Source organism: Mesoplodon densirostris, chromosome 10 (genome assembly GCF_025265405.1).
Source record: "Mesoplodon densirostris isolate mMesDen1 chromosome 10, mMesDen1 primary haplotype, whole genome shotgun sequence".
NCBI classification, from domain to species: Eukaryota; Metazoa; Chordata; class Mammalia; order Artiodactyla; family Ziphiidae; genus Mesoplodon; species Mesoplodon densirostris.
In genome coordinates, this window is record NC_082670.1 from 78,157,340 (window position 1) to 78,178,390 (window position 21,051).

The 21,051-nt window shown below is 36.7% G+C and overlaps 1 protein-coding gene across 1 annotated transcript in view; it reads right to left on the reverse strand.

Moving 5' to 3' along the window:
- DNAH12 (dynein axonemal heavy chain 12) overlaps positions 1-21,051 on the reverse strand; it is a 222,826-nt gene that overhangs the window by 87,473 nt on the left and 114,302 nt on the right. Inside the window, exons 30-37 of the mRNA XM_060111265.1 lie at positions 20,060-20,169; positions 17,328-17,511; positions 17,055-17,195; positions 12,933-13,016; positions 12,201-12,389; positions 4,122-4,241; positions 2,602-2,790; positions 746-897 (exon numbers count right to left, since the gene is read on the reverse strand). Coding sequence (XP_059967248.1) covers positions 746-897; positions 2,602-2,790; positions 4,122-4,241; positions 12,201-12,389; positions 12,933-13,016; positions 17,055-17,195; positions 17,328-17,511; positions 20,060-20,169 — 1,169 coding nt within the window. The remainder of the gene's footprint in view (positions 1-745; positions 898-2,601; positions 2,791-4,121; positions 4,242-12,200; positions 12,390-12,932; positions 13,017-17,054; positions 17,196-17,327; positions 17,512-20,059; positions 20,170-21,051) is intronic.

The following is a 21,051-nucleotide window of genomic DNA, read 5'->3' on the forward strand; positions in this document are numbered from 1 at the left end:
CGGGAAGATCCCACATGCCACAGAGTGGCTGGGCCCGTGAGCCATGGCCGCTGAGCCTGTGCGTCCGGAGCCTGTGCTCCGCAACGGGAGAGGCCACAGCAGTGAGAGGCCCGCGTATCACAAAAAAAAAACAAAACAAAAAAACAAAAAAAAAGATGGCTTATGAGGCAACAAAGTATGATGGTAAAGACTTTGAAGTGGGCAATAGGAAACCTGGATTTCAGGTTTACCACTACTAACAGATGTCACTATGGAAATGTCAATTAGTCCCTCAGGGTCCTAGTTATCTGAAAATGGATGACCTCAAAGTTCACTTCAAAAATCCTATGATCCTGGGCTTCCCTGGTGGCACAGTGATTAAGAATCCGCCTGCCAATTCAGGGGACACGGGTTCGAGCCCTGGTCCAGGAAGATCCCACTTGCCGCAGAGCAACTCAGCCCGTGCGCCACAACTACTGAGCCTGCTCTCTAGACTCCGCAAGCCACAATGACTGAGCCCGCGTGCCACAACTACTGAAGCCCGTGCACCTAGAGCCCTTGCTCCGCAGCAAGAGAAGCCACTGCAATGAGAAGCCCGCACACCACAACAAAGAGTAGCCCCCACTCACCGCAACTAGAGAAAGCCCATGTGCAGCAACAAATACCCTACCTAGTCAAAAATAAATAAATTTATTTTTTAAAGTCCTATGATCCTATTAGAAAGGTACTATAATATTTAAAATGCATGTTTATAATAGTTTCTTACTTTGCATAGGTAATACTCAAATCCATTAGAAATGTATATCTAATTGTATCCATTGTAGGGACTATAATATCTTGAATCTTGACACATTTATCTCCTAAATTAGTACTTTTAATTAATTCATTCCAGTGGATCCAGCGACCTCGGTTTTTCAACTGTAAGAGAACATAAATTTTAAAGTATTATAACCATGCACTTGCTATCTAAAAGGCTCTTTTTAGCAGTTATCATATTTGCTTTTAAAAACTTTACAGCCTTTTCCTCCTGTTTATTGTGAAATACGGTGGCTTCTCTTGTTGCGGAGCATGGGCTCTAGGCGCATGGGCTTCAGTAGGTGCAGTGCATGGGCTCAGTAGTTGTGGCTCGTGGGCTCAGCAGTTGTGTCTTGTGGGCTCTAGAGTGCAGGCTCAGTAGTTGTGGCACATGGGCTTAGTTCCTCCATGGCATGTGGGATCTTCCCAGACCAGGGATCTAACCCATGTCCCCTACATTGGCAGGTGCATTCTTAACCACTGCGTCACCAGGGAAGTCCTTGTCCTCTTAACACTCTAATCTTTCCAGACTGCCTTCAAGATGTCCTTGTGCATATATCAAGAATTTATCTGAGAGCCACTCTGATGTGGCTGAAGTTACAATGACAGGACTTTGGCTTAATATTTTCATATTTTAAAGTAAATGGGCAATAATCTAACTAGAAACAAAATATCAAATAAACTCATACTTGTTTCTCTAAAATTATTCTCTTTGGCATATTGATCCAGGCTGATACTCAGCCAGGACATATTGGAATGGCTGGACTGATTGTTACATTATTGAAGTTCTTCTGAACCAGGGGCTAAATAGCTGCTGTCTTGATACCCTAAGTGATCCTGATTAGGGAATCCACACTCCCCCACACAGATATCTTCCTCTCCAAGTTGTCCTGCCCTTCCCTGGAGATCCTAAGGCCTCTCACCATCAATCAACAAAAGAGTTAGCACCTGGCAAAGAAGGAGATCTCTTGGACTCCAGTGCTATGGCTGGCATCTAAGAATCTTTAAATATTTTCTGGCAAGTTGTATATGTATATGGTTTGTGTCTGGGTGACGGTAATTTTGCAAGTTTGGGTGAGTGTTTCTTCAGTAATTCATATTCTTAATTTCTTAGGTTTTAGCTTTTATTTTTATCAAAGTTATTTATGCACTATTTTAGAGTCAAAAGTTTACAAGGTTAAGGAAAAACAGCAGTTTCCCACTCTTATTTTCTCCTCTCTAACAGCAACTACCTTTGCCTCTTTAAGCTGGATATTTTGATATTTACCTTCAATTCTTAAAGAATATGCTTGTGTTATCACTTCTTGATTTTTTAGTTTTAGAGATTATTCTATTGACTTCCCACTGTGACTAATGAGGATGAAAATCTCTTTCTGGTCATATTCTTAAAATTCTGTGTTAACATGGTTTTAGGGAAAGATTTCTGCACTGGCAATCAGGAGAGCTGGGTACAAGTCCTGGCTGTGCTAGTCAGTTGTGTTTCTAGGTTTAGGTAAAATTGTAATAAGTCTCTATCCAGATCTTATGGCTCTGTGAAGTAAAATTTGCATGAATCAAATAATTATGCAAATGCTTACTGTTTAAAAGAGTCTTCTTGTGAATTCTTTTTTAAATTGGAGAAAATTTAATTTAAATCTGAAATTATAAAATATTCTCAAAATAAGTTTACCTATACTGTCCCCAAGTTATAGGAGGAGAAACTAAAGAGAAGGGACTAAAATGCTAATCACAGGAGTCAAAGTAACTCTAGGATGGGAACCCACTTTTGACTGCTGATCTACGACTTTGTGTTTTACAGCTTATCATAACAAGCATTTTATATCATACCTCATACATGTAGTCATAGACGAGGCCTTTTTCATCAAAGTGGCATTCCCATTTACCCACAGAGTCAGGTATTGGGTTGCTTTCATCTTTTCCCAATATGACTAATCGTATATAAATGTCAAAAGCAATGCGACCATCTGTATCACAACTTCCTCCAATGGACCAAATCAAAGAAAATATAAAGCAAGCCTGTTGGTTAAAAAGAAAAATTAATTTAAATTTTTTAAAAGAAAATTTTAACAGATTAACTAAAATATAGTATATTAAGTTCTGATTAATCTACTTGGAAAAGGTCAGATTTACAAATAAAGTAGAATGGAGCACATCTAAGTCACGTAACAAATCATTCCTCTGGCACTATGTATCTAAATTAAAATTCTCATGCCAAATGACCTAGGAATTTCTCTTTTAGGAGTTTATCTTCAAATATATTCCCACTGGACAAAACGATATATGTATAAGAATATTTACTGCAACACTGTTTGTGGTAGCAAAATATCTGAAGCAACCCAAATGTTCTTCAATAGAAGTCAGCTTAATTGGAATATGCAACATACACTGGAATACGTGTAGCTATTAAAAAAAAAAAAAAGGTAACCCAATACTGATATGGAAAGATCTCCAAAATATATTGTGAGAAAAGATGCAAATCAGTATGTATAGTATGCTAACGTGTATAAAATATGTATACATATAGAAGAGGATATGTATCAAATATCTCTAGCAGGCTACATGAGGCACTGGTAATAGTGGTTGCCTTGAGGGTGGCTGGGGGACTGGTATGGGTGGAAAATTTACTTTTGTCTTTTGAATTTTGCTCTAGGTACATGCCTTAACTTATCTAGTTAGAAAAATCTATCAAAAATATTTTAAGAGAAAATTTTCTGTGGCAACAAAGTGAAGGGAAAACCATGGGAGGGAACTGCTATTACCACAGAGTAGACTAGAAGATAGATTGAAAGAGGAGATCGAGGCATTTGAGAACAAGGTGGTGGATAGGAAAGTAGCATAGACCAGGGAAGCGTACAGAACATCTCTTTCCTTTGGTTCCCTGAGAGCCTTATTCTCTGTCATTCTCTGATCTCTAGACATTAACTAACCTGGACCACTGACTCCTTCCTACATATATCCTCTATGAATTCTGCCTGCAATGCTCCACCCAGCTGGTTGGATGCCTGTTCCTAGTCTTTCGTAGCCAGTTTGTTGTAGCCTACACTCTAGCTTAACATTTAGACAAGAAGTCCATATTAGTTTAATATTGTCACCTTATAAAGTGTTTATCAAATTATGATCTTTCATAAGTAATAGGGTGTCTTGATTCATTCTGACATATTTTACTTTCTCTAAATCGTTTTTAAATCAGAATACCAGGTCAGGGCAACTTTAATGTCTTCAGGTATTCTTTTGGTGCTCACCAAAAAACAGCTCTAGGTCTTGTAATGTCTTTCTCAACACAAGTATCATTTGCCAGAGGCATATTTTATTCCATAATTAAAAAACACAATAAGTATAAAACCAACCATAATCCAAACACGAATGTGCTTGCTGGTAGGATCGTTTTCTACCACGTTACAGAGTAGTACTTCAAAGAGGCGTGTTAGAGATACAACTACATTGCTATCGCTTGTAGGAATCAGTTCCTTCAAAATGAAAAGAATAAGATACTTTACTTTCATCTTATTTATATAATAAAAGAAAATAAACATTTCATTTAAAAAATGTAGTTTTCCTAAGGTCTTTATAAAATTTAAACTTAAGGAATTTAAATTATAGGCATGATAAAAATCTCTCAGATATTTTAGTCTAGCATATTACATTACACAGTTGTGCAAAACATATTCTTATTCTGAATTCTTTGAGAAATGAAAACTAGTAAGAGAATAAATAATGCTCTAGAGATAGTAGAAATGAAGTTTATAACACCCATTTATTCATCTGTTTATTCAACAAACATTTATCAAAAACACAGTATACCTATATACCAAGCTAGGAGATATGAAAATAAAACACATGATCTCTGAAAAGAAGTGATATTGAAATTAAATAGACTAAAATAATATGGTATAATAATGACATGACAGAGGAAGTCCCAAGGTAGTGGGAGGCTACTAGAATACTTGGGATAAACAATTAGCCCAGACCCAGGTAGGAAGACAAGGAGGGAAATAGGAGAGGAATAATCAAGGAAGATTTCCCAGATGAAGGAATAGCTGAGATGAATTTGGAAGGAAAGTGTGAGTTAACCAGGTACAGAAGGGAATAATGTCAAGGCAGGGGAAACAACATATATACAGACATGGAGATGTAAGTGGACACAGAGTATTAAAGGGATTCTGTAGGATGTGAAAAGAGGGTGTGAGAGAGGAATGGCAAGAAATAAAACCTGAGAAGCAGACAAGGGTCAGATCCTGAAAGGCTTTATAGGCTATGTTAAGGATGTCATGCTAAGACAAAGAGGGTTCCAATGGAGGGTTTTAAGTAGGGGAGTAAATGGAATGAATTTGTGTTTTGGAATCCTCATTCTGGTAGCAGGATGTAGACTGGACCAGAGTAGCTACATTGTATTGATTCAGGTAAGAAATGATGAAGGTCAGAACTGAAGCTATTATGACAGGATGAAGGGGGGTGGTCAGAGGAACTGCGATGGAGAGGAGAAGACAGATATGAAAGTTAGCAATGAGGGAAAAATCAATAGATGCTGGGGACTAACTGGCTATGGAAAATATGAGAATGAATTAAGAAAAGAAAATCTATCACTCATTATCAGAAAGATGAAGTTTATTTTGTATTTTTTACAATGTATAGTATTAGCTTTAAAATTTTAAAAACTGAAAAATGATTATTTGTATATTTTTTCTATGAGACATTGTACAGAATCTTCATAAAGTGAAATTGTCTTCTTTTATTTTATGCAGGATATTTTTCCTATCTCCAAAATAGTATTTTAGGATGAAAATCTACTGAACACTCTTTTCCCTTCTCAATTATGTGGTGGTCCCCAAAAAGATATATCCACATCCTAATCCCAGGAAGCCACAAAGGTGATCTTATTTGGAAAAAGGGTTTTTGAAAATGTAATTAAGTTAAAGTCTCAAGATGAGGAGATCATTCTGGATTATCTGGTGGGCCCTAAATTCAAAGTCATAAACCCTTATAAAAGTCACATAGTGGAGAGACACACAGAGTAGAAGGCCATGTGAACATGAAGAAAAAGACTAGAGTTACGCAGGCACAAGTCAAAAAAAGGCTGGAGCCAAAAGAAGCTGGAAGAGATAAGGAAAGAGTCTCCCTTAGTGCTACCAGAGGAAGCACATTCTTGCCAACACCTTGATTTCAGACTTCTGGCCCCAGAACTGTGACGGAATAAATTTCTGTTGCTTTAAGTCACCAAGTGTGTAGTAATTTGTTACAACAGCCCCAGGAAACTAACACAATACTATATGTATATGTGAGTTTTTAAAGGTACATATTTAAAATCCTTTTTTTTTTTATTTATTTATTTTGGGGGGAGGCACTTGGCTTGTGGAATCTTAGTTCCCTGACCAGGGACTGAAGCCAGGCCCTGGCAGTGAAAGCGCCAAGTCCTAGCCACTAGACTGCCAGGGAATTCCCTAAAATAATTTTAAAATATGGAATTTTTAAATCTTTAGTCACTATAGTTTTAATCCAAAGAGTATAGCTGGAATAAATTTTACCTCTGGGTTATTCAGATGTAACTTCAGCAATATAAAACCACAGGGTGGTGGGGACTTCTCTGGTGGTGCTGTGGTTAAGAATCCACCTGGCAATGCAGGTGACATGGGTTTGAGCCCTGGTCCAGGAAGATCCCACATGCCACGGAGCAACTAATCCCATGTGCCACAACTACTGAGCCTGTGCTCTAGAGCCCACAAGCCACAACTACTGAGCCCATGTGCCACAACTACTGAAGCCCATGTGCCTAGAGCCCTGCTCCGCAACAAGAGAAGCCACCACAATGGGAAGCCCATGCACCACAATGAAGAGTAGTCCCCACTCACCGCAACTAGAGAAAGCCCGCAAACAGCAATGAAGACCCAACATAGACAAAAATAAATAACTAAATAAAATAAAATTAAAAAAAGCCAAAGGTGGATATTGCTATAATGGTGCTGTGTAAATCACTTTTAATTCAACTATAAAAGCTAAAGGACAAAAGTATTAAAAACAACTATAATTAATTATGTTAATGGACACATACTATAAATAAATGTTAATTGTGACATCAATAGCCTACAATGTGGAGAAAGGAGGGATAAAAGTGGAGAGTTCTTAAATGTAAATGAATTAAGTTGTTATCAGCTTAAAGTACCCTGTTTTAAGATAATATATGTAAGCTCCTTGGTAACAACAAAGAAAATACTTATAGAAGTTACACAAAAGAAAAAGAGAAAGGAATCAAATCCTATCAATAAAAAACAAAAAACAGGGCTTCCCTGGTGGCGCAGTGGTTGAGAGTCCGCCTGCCGATGCAGGGGACACGGGTTCGTGCCCCTATCCCGGAAGATCCCACATGCCGCGGAGCGGCTGGGCCCACGAGCCATGGCCGCGGAGCCTGTGTGTCCGGAGCCTGTGCTCCGCAATGGGAGAGGCCACAGCAGTGAGAGGCCCGCGTACAGCAAAAAAAAAAAAAAAAACAAAAAAAAAACACAAAAAACAAAAACACAAAGGAAGACAGCAAGAGAGAAAAGAGGGACAAAAGAACTACAAGATAAACAGAAAATAGTTTTTAAAATAGCAATAGTAAATTCTTTCCTATCAATAGATAGTTTAAATGTAAATAGGTTAAACTCCCCAGTAAAAAGATACAGAGAAGCTGAATAGATAAAAAAAAAACAAAGATCTAACTGTATGGTGTCTATAAGAAACTCACTTTAGATTCAAGGACACACATAGGCTGAATATGAAGGGATGGAAAAAGATATTCCATGCAAATGGTAACCAAAGGAAAGCAGAAATGGCTATACTTAAATAATACTAAGTAGACTTTAAGTCAAAAACTATCTCTAGAGACAAAGAAGGTTATTATTACATAATGATAAAATGATCAATTGAATAGGAAGATAAAGCAACTGTAAATACATATGCACCCAACATCAGAGCACCTAAGTATATAAAACAAATACTAACTGATATGAAAGGAGAGACTGATAGCAATACAATATTAGGAGACTTCAATATCCCATTTTCAATAAGGGATAGAATATCCAGACAGAAAATCAGTAAAGAAACAGTGAACTTGAACAACACCATAGACCAAATATACCTAACAGATATATACACAACTTTTCACCCAAAAGGAGAAGAATATACATGCTTTTCCAGTGCTCAAAGAATATTCTTTAGGATAGACCCCATGTTAGATCACAAAACAAGTCTTAAGAAACTTAAGAAGATTGAAATTATATGAAGTATCTTTTCTGACCACAATGGATTAAAACTAGAAATCAGAAAAAAAAGAGAAAATTCACAAATATGTGGAAACTAAATAACGTACTTTTTTTTTTTTACAACTTTATTGGAGTATAATTGCTTCACAATGGTGTATTAGTTTCTGCTTTAATAACATACTCTTGTACAACCACTGGGTCAAAGAGGAAATCAAAAAATATCCTGAGACAAATGGAAATGGAAACAATATATACCAAAACTTATGAGGTACACCAAAAGCAGTACTAAGAGGAAGTTTATAGCAATGAACACTTTCATTAAAAAAGAAAAAAGATCTCAAATAAACAACCTAATTTTACACCTCAAAGAACTAGAAAAAGAAGAGCAAACTAATTTCACAGTTGGCAGAAGGAAGGAAATAATAAAGATCAGAGTAGGAATAAATCAAATAGAGACTAAAAAAACAACAGAAAAAAATCAACATAAGTAAGTGTTGGTTTCTTAAAAAAATATACTAAATAAAAAAACCCTTAGCTAGACTAACCAAGAAAAAAGAGAGAAGACTCAAATAAATAAAATCAGAAATGAAAGAGGAGACATTGCAATGGATGACTCAGAAAAAAAAGAAATAATAAGGAACTATTATGAACAATCACATGCAAACAAATTGGATAATCTAGAAGAAATGGATAAATTCCTAGAAACATACAACCTACCACAACTGAATAGAGAAGAAACAGAAAGCCTGAATAGACCAATAACAGATAGGGAGATTGAAGTCGTAATCAAATACTTCCCAACAAAAATTCCCAGGGCCAGATGACTTCACAGCTTCACAATTCTACCGAACATTCAAAGAAGAATTAATAAAAATCCTTCTCAGACTCTTCAAAAAGTTGAAGTAGAGGGAATACTTCTGAACTCATTCTCTGAAGCCAGCATTACCCTAATATCAAAGCCAGAGAAAGCCAACACAAGAAAAAAACAAAAAAACAAAAAACTATAGGTCAGTATCTCTGATGAATGTAGACGCAAAAATCCCCAACAAAATACTAGCAAACTGAATTCAACAACTCATCAAAAAGAGAATACAACATAACCAAGTGGGATTTATCCCTGGGATCCAAGATTGGTTTAACATATGCAAATCAATCTATGTGATGCAACACATTAACAGAATGAAACATAAAACCACATAATCATCTGAAGAGATTCAGAAAAAAACATTTGACAAAGTTCAATATCCATTCATGATAAAAATCTCTGCAACAAAATAAAGGGCACTTATGAAAATCCCAGAGTTAAAATCATAATTGGGTAAAACTGAAAGCTTTTCCTCTAAGATCTGGTACAAGGCAAGTATGCCCCCTCTCAACACTTTTATTCAATACAGTGCCAGAAGTACTAGCAAGAACAATGAGACAAGAAAAAGAAATAAAAGACATGTAAATCAGAAAAGAAGAAGTAAATTTATCTCTCTTTGCAGATGACATAATCCTATTTGTAGAAACCCTAAAGACTCCACAGAGATGGGAGGGAAGGGGGACACAACATTTTAGAACTAATAAATTCAAGAAAGTTGCAGGATACAAAACCAACTCACAAAAATCAGTTGCATTTCTTTTCATCAACAATGACCTATTTAGAAAGGAAATCAAGAAAACAATCCCATTTATGATAGCATCAAAAAGAATAAAATACTTAAGAATAAATTTAACCAAGGAAGTGGAATATCTGTACACTGAAAACTATAAAACAGTAATGAAAGAAAGTGAAGACACAAATAAATGGAAAGATATTCTGTGCTCAAGGACTGGAAGAATGTCCATCCTACCCAAGTGAACTACAGATTCAATGCAATCACTATCAATATTCCAACGACATTTTTTACAAAAATAGAAAAACCAATCTTAAAATTTGTATGGAACCACAAAAGACCTCAAATAGCCAAAGTAATCTTAAGAGAGAAGAGTAAAGTTGGAGACATCACACTTTCTGATTTCAAATTACATTAGCTCTAGTACAAAACAGAATGGTAGAGGCATAAAAACGGACATATAAACCAGTGGAACAGAGTAGAAATAAACCCAACCATATATGGTCAGCTGATCTTTGGCAATGGTGCCAAGAATATACAATGAGGAAAGGATAGTCTCCTTAATAATTGGTGTTGAAAAAACTGGATGTCCACATGTAAATGAATGAAATGGGACACTTACCTTGCACTAGACATAAAAATCAGCTTGAGATGGATTAGACTTAAATGTAAAACCTGAAACCATAAAACTCTTAGAAGAAAACATGGTGAGGGGGTGGGGGGGAAGCTCCTTGACATTGGCTTAGTAATGATTTTTTTTGGATATGACATCAAAAGCTCAGGCAAAATACAAAAATAAACAAGTGGGACTACATCAAACTAATAAGCTTTTTCTGCACAGCAAAGGAAACCATCAAAAAATGAAAAGGCAGGGCCTCCCTGGTGGCGCAAGTGGTTGAGAGTCCGCCTGCCGATGCAGGGGATACGGGTTCGTGCCCCGGTCTGGGAGGATCCCATATGCCGCGGAGCGGCTGGGCCCGTGAGCCATGGCCGCTGAGCCTGCGCGTCCGGAGCCTGCGCGTCCGGAGCCTGTGCTCCGCAACGGGGGAGGCCACAACAGTGAGAGGCCTGCATACCGCAAAAAAAAAAAAAAAAAAAAAAATGAAAAGGCAACCTACTGAATGGGAGAAAAATATCTGCAAATCATATATATAATAAGGAATTAATATCCTAAATATATAAGGAACTCATACAACTCAACAGCAAAAACACAAACAACCCAATTTTTTAAATGGGCATAGGACCTGAATAGACATTTTTTTCTGGAGACTACATACAAATGGCCAACACATATACGAAAAGCCACTCAGCCTCACTAATCGTCAAGGAAATGCAAATCAAAACCACAATGAAATGTCACCTCACACCTGTTAGGATGGGTATTATCAAAAAGATAAAAGATAATAAGTGTTGGTTAGAATGTGGAGAAAAGAGAACCCTCGTGCACTGGTGGTGGGAGTGTAAATTGGTCCAGCCATTATGGAAAACAGTATGGAGGATCCTCAGAAAACTAAAAATAGAACTACCATATGATCCAGCAATGCCTCCTCTAGATACAGCACCCAAAGGAAATGAAATAAGTACCTCAAAGAGATATCTGTGCTCCCAGGTTCATTGAAGCATTATTCACAATAGCCTAGATATGGAAACACCTAACTGTCCCCTGGTGGATGAATGGATAAAGATATTGTGGTATATATATAATGGAATAATATTCATTCTTAAAAAAGAAAATCCTGCCTTTTTCAACAACATAAACAAAACTTGAGGACTTTATGCTAAGTGAAATAAGCCTGACACAGAAAGGAAAAAACTGCATGATCTCACTTGTATGCAAAATCTAAAAGTTGAACACATAAAAAGAAGCAGAGAGTAAAACAGGTTACCAGTGGTGGGGAGGTGAGAGAAATGGGGAGACACTGGGCAAATAGTACAAAGTTACATCTATGCCAGATGAATAAGTCTAGAGACCTAATGTACAACATGATGACTTTAGTTAATAATGCTGATACAATAGGTATCAGTACTGGAAATTTGCTAAGAGAGTAGATTTCAGGTGCTCTCATCGCACACACACAAAAGTATGTTAACTATTTGAGGAGATATGTTAATTAACTTGACTGTGGTAATCATTTCACTACATATATGTATATCAAATCAACATGTACACTTTAGGTATTATAACTTTTATTTTTTAAATTAAAAAATTAAATGCATGCACACACACACACACACACACACACACACACACACACACACCCCAAGTAGACGTATAACTAGGGAAATGTAGATAAGATCAATAGATATTATCAATGTCAATATCCTTGTTGTGATATTATAATACAGTCTTGCAAAATGTTACCATGGGGGGACATTAGGTGAAGTGTATGTGGGATCTCTCTGTATTATTTCTTACAACTGCATGTGAATCATCGATTGTCATAATAAATATTTCAACTTTTTTAAAAAGTGGATACTACATGTCTAAAGAGAAACTGATTTTAGTTATTTACCCTACCATTCTGACTTTAGACTTAGTCAAACTGAATGGAAAGTAAAGAAATTTGAGTGTATAAGAGAATTATAGTGTTACCTTGCATTTTTTCTTACGAAGACTTAAAGTGGGCTGTATTAACCAGTCAAAAAGTCCTCTCAGAAGAGCTTGATGATCTGGTTCCTGTAGAGGTCCTTTCAGTGAATTCAACCAAGAAGACACAAGTGGTTCCCATCCCAACTGTGAGGGCTCCAAATAAATCATGCCACAGCGGCTTACAGTGGCAGGCTACAGAAAAAAGACAAGTTTTCCTTTTCTAATCTGGTAGTTATTAACTAATTCTTTGCATGACTTATAAGGTCCTTCATGATCTGGCTCCTATCTTCCTCTACAGCATTCACATACACCAGATGAAACCATTTGCAGTTACAGTTCCCCAGATATGGTATAGCTCCATGTCTCTATAAGTTTTCTTGTCATGATTTGGAATGCCCGGCCCCAACCAGTCTCTGTGGAGAAGTCTTACCCCTCAAAACCAGATCAAACACTCAAACATTTTCCATTGTCGTCCTCCTCTACCCATTCCTCTCTTGGGTGCTCACCCCCTCCATATTCTTAGAGCACTTAACATGTAGCTCTGTACTGGGATATATATATTTATTAGCATGGTTCTCATCCTCCCTAAACGAGCATACACTGTGTCTTATTCACCTTTGTATTCCTTGTGCCTAACTCGCTTTCTGACACATAATAAAAAGTACTTATTGACAAAATGAACAAATGAATAAATGAACAAACAAAAACTACTGTTATATTAAATTATGAACTTACTGAGGCCTGGGAAAGGTCCATTGCTTCAAAGATGAGACTCATTTGAGGGGACATTTGAATGATTTCTCCACTCATAAGGCAGAGCTGAAGGCAATAATTTTTCATATGTTTATTTAAAAAAAATCTCAAACTTCTCAGGTAAAAATTTATTCTATTTATTAAAGTATCTCCTATGATATAATAGAATAAGTAATAGAATGAAAGCCAGAAAAATCTTAATTCTAGGTCTAGTTCTGTCAACTTACTAGGTAAGCAAATATATAATATCTCTGACTCTCAGTCTCTTCATCTGTAAAAAGGGATAATTTTCCTCTCATAGAATTAAGGGAGAGGGGAACTACATGATATATTGAAAAAAATATAAAATCCTATACAAACGTCAGCTTTTGTTATTAAAAAATTACATGAAATGCTCCTGATTTTATAAAGTTGTCATAAGACTTTTTTATTAATAAAAAAAGAGAAATAGAAAAAATAGAGAATACTATGAACACTCACATACCCATCTCGTAGATTTAACCTATGTTAACATTTTGCCATATTTACTTAGTCTTTTTTTTTTTTTTTTTTTTTTTGCGGTATGCGGGCCTCTCACTGTTGTGGCCTCCCCTGTTGTGGAGCACAGGCTCCGGACGCGCAGGCTCCGGACGCGCAGGCTCAGCGGCCATGGCTCACGGGCCCAGCCGCTCCGCGGCATATGGGATCCTCCCAGACCGGGGCACGAACCCGTATCCCCTGCATCGGCAGGCGGACTCTCAACCACTTGCGCCACCAGGGAGGCCCTACTTAGTCTTTTTAAAAAGTATTTTAAAGATCATTACAAACATCATGGCATTTCACATCCAAATATGTCAATATCCATCTTAAAAAATAAGGACTTTTCTATATAACCACAAGAACATTAGCCATCTAACAAAATTACCAATAATTCCTTAATATCATCTAATACTCAGCCAATACTCAAATATTCTCAGTTGTACAAGAAATGTCTTTTCAACTGATTGATTCAAACCAAAATTCAATCAAGGAGTATGCACTGGGCTTGCCACGTCCTCTTGGTCTCTCTTAATCTAAAACATTCCTCTTTGTGTGTGTGTGTGTGTGGTACGCGGGCCTCTCACTGTTGTGGCCTCTCCCATTGCGGAGCATAGGCTCTGGACGCGCAGGCTCAGCGGCCATGGCTCACGGGCCCAGCCGCTCCGCGGCATGTGGGATCTTCCTGGACCGGGGCACGAACCCGTGTCCCCTGCATCAGCAGGTAGACTCTCAACCACTGCGCCACCAGGGAAGCCCTAAAACATTCCTCTTTAATCAAATGTGTGAAAAACTGAATTTATCAACTGTGTCCTTTCTGCCAAATTCCTATCTTGTCCATTATTATTAAAGCCATTGTATCCTCTCAATCTCCTTGGCTTCCACCTTTGGAATTATCATTAACTTTTAATAATGTTGGTAATAATTATAAACTGTTGATACCCCAAATTAATTGCATTATTAAGTCTTTGAAATTCTTCCACTACATTTATTTTTCAGTGCTTCATCTCTGATTCATTACTCTAATCCCAATTTTGCCCCTATCTAGTTCATCAACAATGTAGCATTTAACATTTCTGGATCTGTTTCTTATCTGTAAAATGAATGAACGGTCTAGTGCTGGATTGTCCAATAAGACAGTAATCATATGTGGCTATTTATATTTCATTTTAATTAGATAAAATTTACAATTCAGTTCTTCTATTGCACTTAGCCACATTTTAAATGCTCAATAGCTGCATGTGACTAGTAGCTACCTTATTGGACAGTGCAGATATGTCCATCGCTACAGAAAGTTCTATTGGACAGTGCTTGTCTAGAATACTTTTAAGTTTCTACCAGGCTGTTTCAGCAAACATTCTCCTTCTTGCTACAAATTTGAGAGGGGGAGTCAACATTCTTCTCGCTCCCCCATGCTATTTCCTAACTACTTCTATTCCATCCTCTATTACAGCCCTTGCTCCTTTGACAACCCCTGCTTGGCTAAAGCCTTTGGCAGCTGGCTCAGTCTCTTTCTCTCTACTATAACTCTGGCCTGATCCAATGTTCATAAGGGGAAATATCTCATTACAGCACCCCCGCCCCCCACCTCCGGTATTTAACTACCTTGTCTTCAACCCTACTCCACTCCAGCCATCCGCCTTATATACCTGGGACCTTCTCTCCTGGAACACTACACAGTTCTGAGCATTCAAGTCTCTGCTCCATCCAGCTCTCTCACTCATTGACTCCTCCTATATTTGCTCTTCATTTTCATACAGATTTTCATATCCCTGTTGTTTTTACTTCTTTCTTTAGGTAGTTTCTGTTCTGTGGTCCAGCACTTCTATCGTTCTCATGCCAATATCTTTAAAGTCTTTCTGTATTTCCAGTCTGGCAACATTATCTACACCCAACATCCAAGGTGCTTAAATTGGTAGAGAAAATCTCACAAAGGCAGACCTTGGCATTATAGTTTATAACTCATGGTCTTCAACTCCATCAGTTTCTCCATAACACTCAGATATGCTTCTATGTTTTCCTAGGAAGCTGTCTTTCCCATTTTCCATGATGGCTAATTTAAATTTCCCCTTTCTCCTTCAGTATACAAAGAACCAGGGCCTGCCACTGCACACAGAAAAAATAAATCATCAAAAGGATTTGCCTTCAAATTTCCACTATCAAAGCCATACATTCATCTTTCCTGCTCTCCTTGCATCCAATATGAAACAATCCTTCCATTTGGCTCTGAATCCTTAGACTTGACTGGACTGATTAACCCCTCTCTTCTGAATCATCACTATTTCTCCTCTGTTTACTTTCCCCTTTAGTTCAATCAATATGACTGACTGAATGAATGAAAGAAAGAATATGAACAAATGACTAACCACCTATGATAAAGTACTGGAGTAAATGTTTGAATGCTAATTAAATTAGTTTGCTTATTTAGTATTATAATTATTTCATAAAAGCAAAAAAATAAATTGATATACTAACAGTAGAATACTAATACAGACACAAAAAGAATAATAAATAAATAAACAAAATGGATCTACAATATAAATATCACAGATCACTATACTGACCAAATGAAAGAAAACACTAAAGAGTATGATTCTATTTATATGAAGTTCAAGAACTGGCAAAACTAGTTTATCACAGTAGAAGTCAGAATAGTGATTGCCCCTTGGGGAGGGTATACTGATTGGGTAGGGACATGAGTAAACTTTGTAGGGTGCAATAAATTTTATGCACTTTTATTTAGGTGATGGTTATGTGAGTGTACACATATGTAAAAAAATCTTAGAATCTAAACTTAAAGTTAGTGCACATTTTATACTTATGTTATCTCTCAATTAAAATAAGTACTAGAAGACTTCCATTTTCTCTTTTTTTTTATATCTCATAGGTTTAAGGTAATGTACCACATATAAGCACTGAAGCAACTGATGTTTTCAAAAAAGAATGAGGGCTTTTTATTTTCTTCTAAAATATTAAAGTTCTATAAGAAACCTTAACACTGTAGTTGCTTAACTTATTGCCACCCGTTACATTACTATGCCTTCCTGCTAATACAGTAATTTTAATATACTTGCATTCTAATTAAAAAATTAAGCAAAGAATTTACTACAGCATAGTTTTCATTGAAAAGATAATTTATAAACTTATTCAATTTGCTGCATCCCTTATTTTAAATATACAGTCTGAGATGATTAGTTGTTGAACACATAACATTGTTTAAGCCTATCTGCATCTGCTTTGCTTTTTTTAATTGTGGTAAAAAAAAAGCATCAAATTACCATATTAACCATTTTTAACTTTACAGTTCAGAAGTGTTAAGTATATTCATATTGTGCATTTGTTTTGCTTTTTTTTTTTTTTTTTTTTTTGCGGTATGCGGGCCTCTCACTGTTGGGGCCTCTCCCGTTGCGGAACACAGGCTCCGGACGCGCAGGCTCAGCGGCCATGACTCACGGGCCAAGCCGCTCCGCGGCATGTGGGATCTTCCCGGACCGGGGCACGAACCCCTGCCCCCTGCATCGGCAGGCGGATGTTCAACCACTGCGCCATCAGGGAAGCCCTGTTTTGCTTTTAATCATGATGATTTACCTTTTTATTATCATCCAATACTGTGTTCATGCTCTCTATCCACAAAGTGTCAATGGGACCATCAAATACAACCCATTTCCGGTCAGGTGTTTCTGATAAGGCAAATTCTCTAAAAGTGTTAGCCACAATACCATCAGTCCACTGAGGAGGAAAAAAGGAAGAATTGGAAAGTGTCCTTAAAAAATTATCAAGTGATAATACAAAAACATTTCAAATTTCTTGGCTTAATGTGCATTGTCAATGAGAGTGGAGAATGTTTATACTGTAGATTACCTCATGGGACACGGGGTCAAATTGTCCAAAAAGTTGGCCCATAGTAATGGATTTGGGGTTTACAGTCCTATAAATGACCTTTTCTTCCTCTCCATAGCCACGTTCATTCATAAGAGTTAGAGTATCAGCCAGCATATGCAGAACTTTTGTTTTAGCAGCAAAAGGCTCTCCTACTAACATAAAACTATTAAGGAAAAGAAGTCATTATACAATAAGATTCTAAAAAATAATGGTAAATTAAATTATTTCCCTATATATTGGTATATGAAATTTTACCCTATGATAATTACTACATATAATTTTTGAAATTATATTAATTTTTCTCAGATATAAGGGAAATACATTTAACTTCTTAATTGATTGATCTCTAAATCAAATTCTCAACATTAATACCATTATCTACAAAAGAGAATAAAAAATTTCCAAATGAAAATGGAAACTTAGTAACTGCATACTCAAAAAATTTTTTTTAATGACTTGGGGTTTCCTAAGCAGAGGAGAGGAGACGATTCACTTTTCCTCAAGATTTCACTTGCTATAGTGCTCTTTGCCAAATATTTCTGAATCTCCTCTCTCCTGGAGCATAGGATTCCTCACTCTCTTGTGGGAATACTAGGTGACTAAGGAGTAATAAATGGAAATGATGAGTGTTACTTCTTAGGGGATAGATAATTGCCAGTGAGGGACCTTACAGAGCTCTCCTTTCCCTCTAGCACACCTGGGACCCACAATGTTCAGATGGTGGCTGCTCCAACAGCCTGGGACCTGAGTGATTATGATGAGCAGAACCTCCCTGTTAAACTATAATGGAAACAGTACAAATGAGAAATACATATTTGTTTTTAAGTCACTAAGATTTGGGTGCTGATTGTTTCTATGGAATAACCTAGCCCATCCTTATTGATAGAAATTGGTAACTAGAAGGGCAAAAGGTATTCTTGCCATAATAAAGAAGACTAAAATAAGTAGCACTGGCTTAGAGGCTAAGTTGTAGGTGGCGGCTAAAGGATTGGCAATTAATCTTATGCAATGATAAAACGTTTGGTAAATTTATCCCTGAGATAACCTGGAAGATAGATAATATATCTAATGAAATTGTAGTTTTAGGGGAAAAGGATAGTGAAGAGAGTATATTAGTATATATTGGCAGCTGATGGCTGTATTTAATAAGGAACTACAAAAAGAAATAAGCTTAAGAAAATATGGTCAGTTTGCAAGCAGGAATGAAAGTAGAGGGAGTTGAGAAATTCAGAGACTTGAGGGATTGAATGAGGTAATTTATTCTCATCTGCAATTGGTAAAACATAAATTGAGAAAATCTTTGAACAACAAAGATCAACTCAGCCTAGTATCAAGGATCAAATCAATAAGCCTAATATGTTCAAGGATACTACAAGGAAATTTAGAAAGGTATGACTTAATAAGGACTATAGTTGTGGCTACTGGCACATGGAACTACCTGGAATCAAATAGAAAAAAACGTATTAAATAGTTTTTGAGAGAGTTTACTGACAAAGAAACCATGAGTCTAGGCTAAAACACATGTGAATGTTTAAGATGTAAAGAAGACTCTTAGGTACTGAATGCACGAGGGTTGACTGTACTAATTCCCTCTATTATTATATATGTTTGAAAATTTATATAATACAAAGGTTTGGGTTTTTTTTTTTAATTTTGCCTTTAAAAAAATCATGACCTTTGAGACTTCAACTTTCTATAGGCAGTAAGTGGGCTGAAAACATTTCTCAGCTCCCAAGGATATTTTCTCTATTGTCCACCTCACATGTGACCAGGGAAGAAAATGGAGATAGACCTCTCAAAAGGTTGAACTGAAGTCCACAGAGCAGAGGTTACTGGAAAGTCTCTCTCGGGGAGCAAAATCAAGCAGAAATAGATCCAGGTTTTATGGGGATTTCAGTTTATACAATTGGTGGGGAAAGCTCTCTAAGGAAAAAAATATATATGTAATTACAAATACAAAAATGTCCACTGCCACTTTAATGACACACTTTCCAATAAATTATATATAAAATGATTATGACTACCTGGAGGGGCCTCTACAAATAAGAGGTTCTGAAGTTTAAACTCCAATAGTTTCACAATCTATCTCTGGAACTGGGCTCCCACATGCACAGCTGGGTTTCAGAACTGCTACTGCCAAGTGTTGGCTTTGTCTCCTATTCTTCAGTTTCTGAATGGGAGTATTTGCTCTGATAATACTGCTCTGGTAAACCCACTATTATAATACTGGATGTATGCAGGGCAGATAACTTGTCCTTGTAGTTTTAGGTCTTTGGAGCAAGAAGAACAGCTTCCAAATCTGATACACAAACTATCATGCATCACTTAGAGATCCTATACTTTGAGTCTGGTTCACTGATTGATCAGAACTTTTAGGTTGTCTCCCTGGGAAAGGAAAAGTGTGTTCTACATGTGTGAAGTAGAGCAAATAACATATTTGATGATCAAAAGGGCAAACTGTGGTGGTCATTAGTGCTACATCACTGAATGAGTACTCCTTACCACTCCTTTTTGGACAGGTAACATGAGAGAGAAATAAACCTTTGTTTTTAAGCTACTGGAATGGAGATGGGGGTGGGGGGCGTTGTTCCCTCGCCTACCTAGCATACAAAGTTTGCTGTCTTTCAGTTCACAAATTTTACTTGTTTTAAGAGTTTAACTTAAAAAACAACATCTAACTATGGCAGACTATCTATAATCTATAATCTTACCCATGTCTAACAATCATCATCTCATATGTCTGAATCATTTTTTCAAGAAAAAATTTAACAGGCTGAAGATTATGTACTTTGCAGGCTTCATGAGCACATTCCAAAAATTCCTAAAATAAAAGAAAAATGGAATGCATTTCTACAAAATCATATTATAAATCATGTCATTCATGTCTTATAAATGTAGACTTTTCATTTAGAAATAAGAAAATTGTATCTTCTTATATTTATAAATTATTTCTTGAAACTTTATTTTTTAATTAAAAGGAGGAACAAATAAAATTAAAATACTTTAAAAACATTAGTATTCCCCATTATAAGTTATCAATGATCATGGCACCATAGCATTGGGTGTACGCTGCATGAAAACAACTCCTCTTAATAGTCTTTCCAGAATTTCAGTTTTGGTTAGGATATAGAAGGACATGCCAAACAATCCTTCACACTATAGTAAAGAGAAATAAACAGAGGTTACAAAAATTATAAAGCTTTTAAAGATAAAGGAGCACTTTGGATGCAAATAAGTCTAAAGGAATTAAACTTCAGAAAGGGATGAGCCTTTCCTAGGTGAACACAGATCAACAGCTAACTTGCTCTGGGAGCAAGTATAGACATAGGTGGGCATTGGATTGAGCCTGCTATAGGCAGAGGGACCCTGCTGAAGTAAGGAGAAAATAACAGATATTTTAATGGTCATGTGGACTTATGTGAACCTCATAAAACTGGAGGAGGCTCAAATGCAAAGCTGGTTTTCCATGGCCTATGATTTTGCTGAGTCTGAAGTGACATAAGAAATCAAAGGCTTAGCTAGAAAGGCACATAGAGAGAGATTTTCTTAGTCTTCAGATGCTTCTATCCTAGAATGCTGCTATAGGAAGGGCCTTATTATACAATAGGACAATTTTCACTCTAAGGACATTTGAAACCAGAGGTAAACTAAAGCTCAATAATTCTGCAACAAAACTCTAGCTTAGGTCAACTCCTGATTGAAC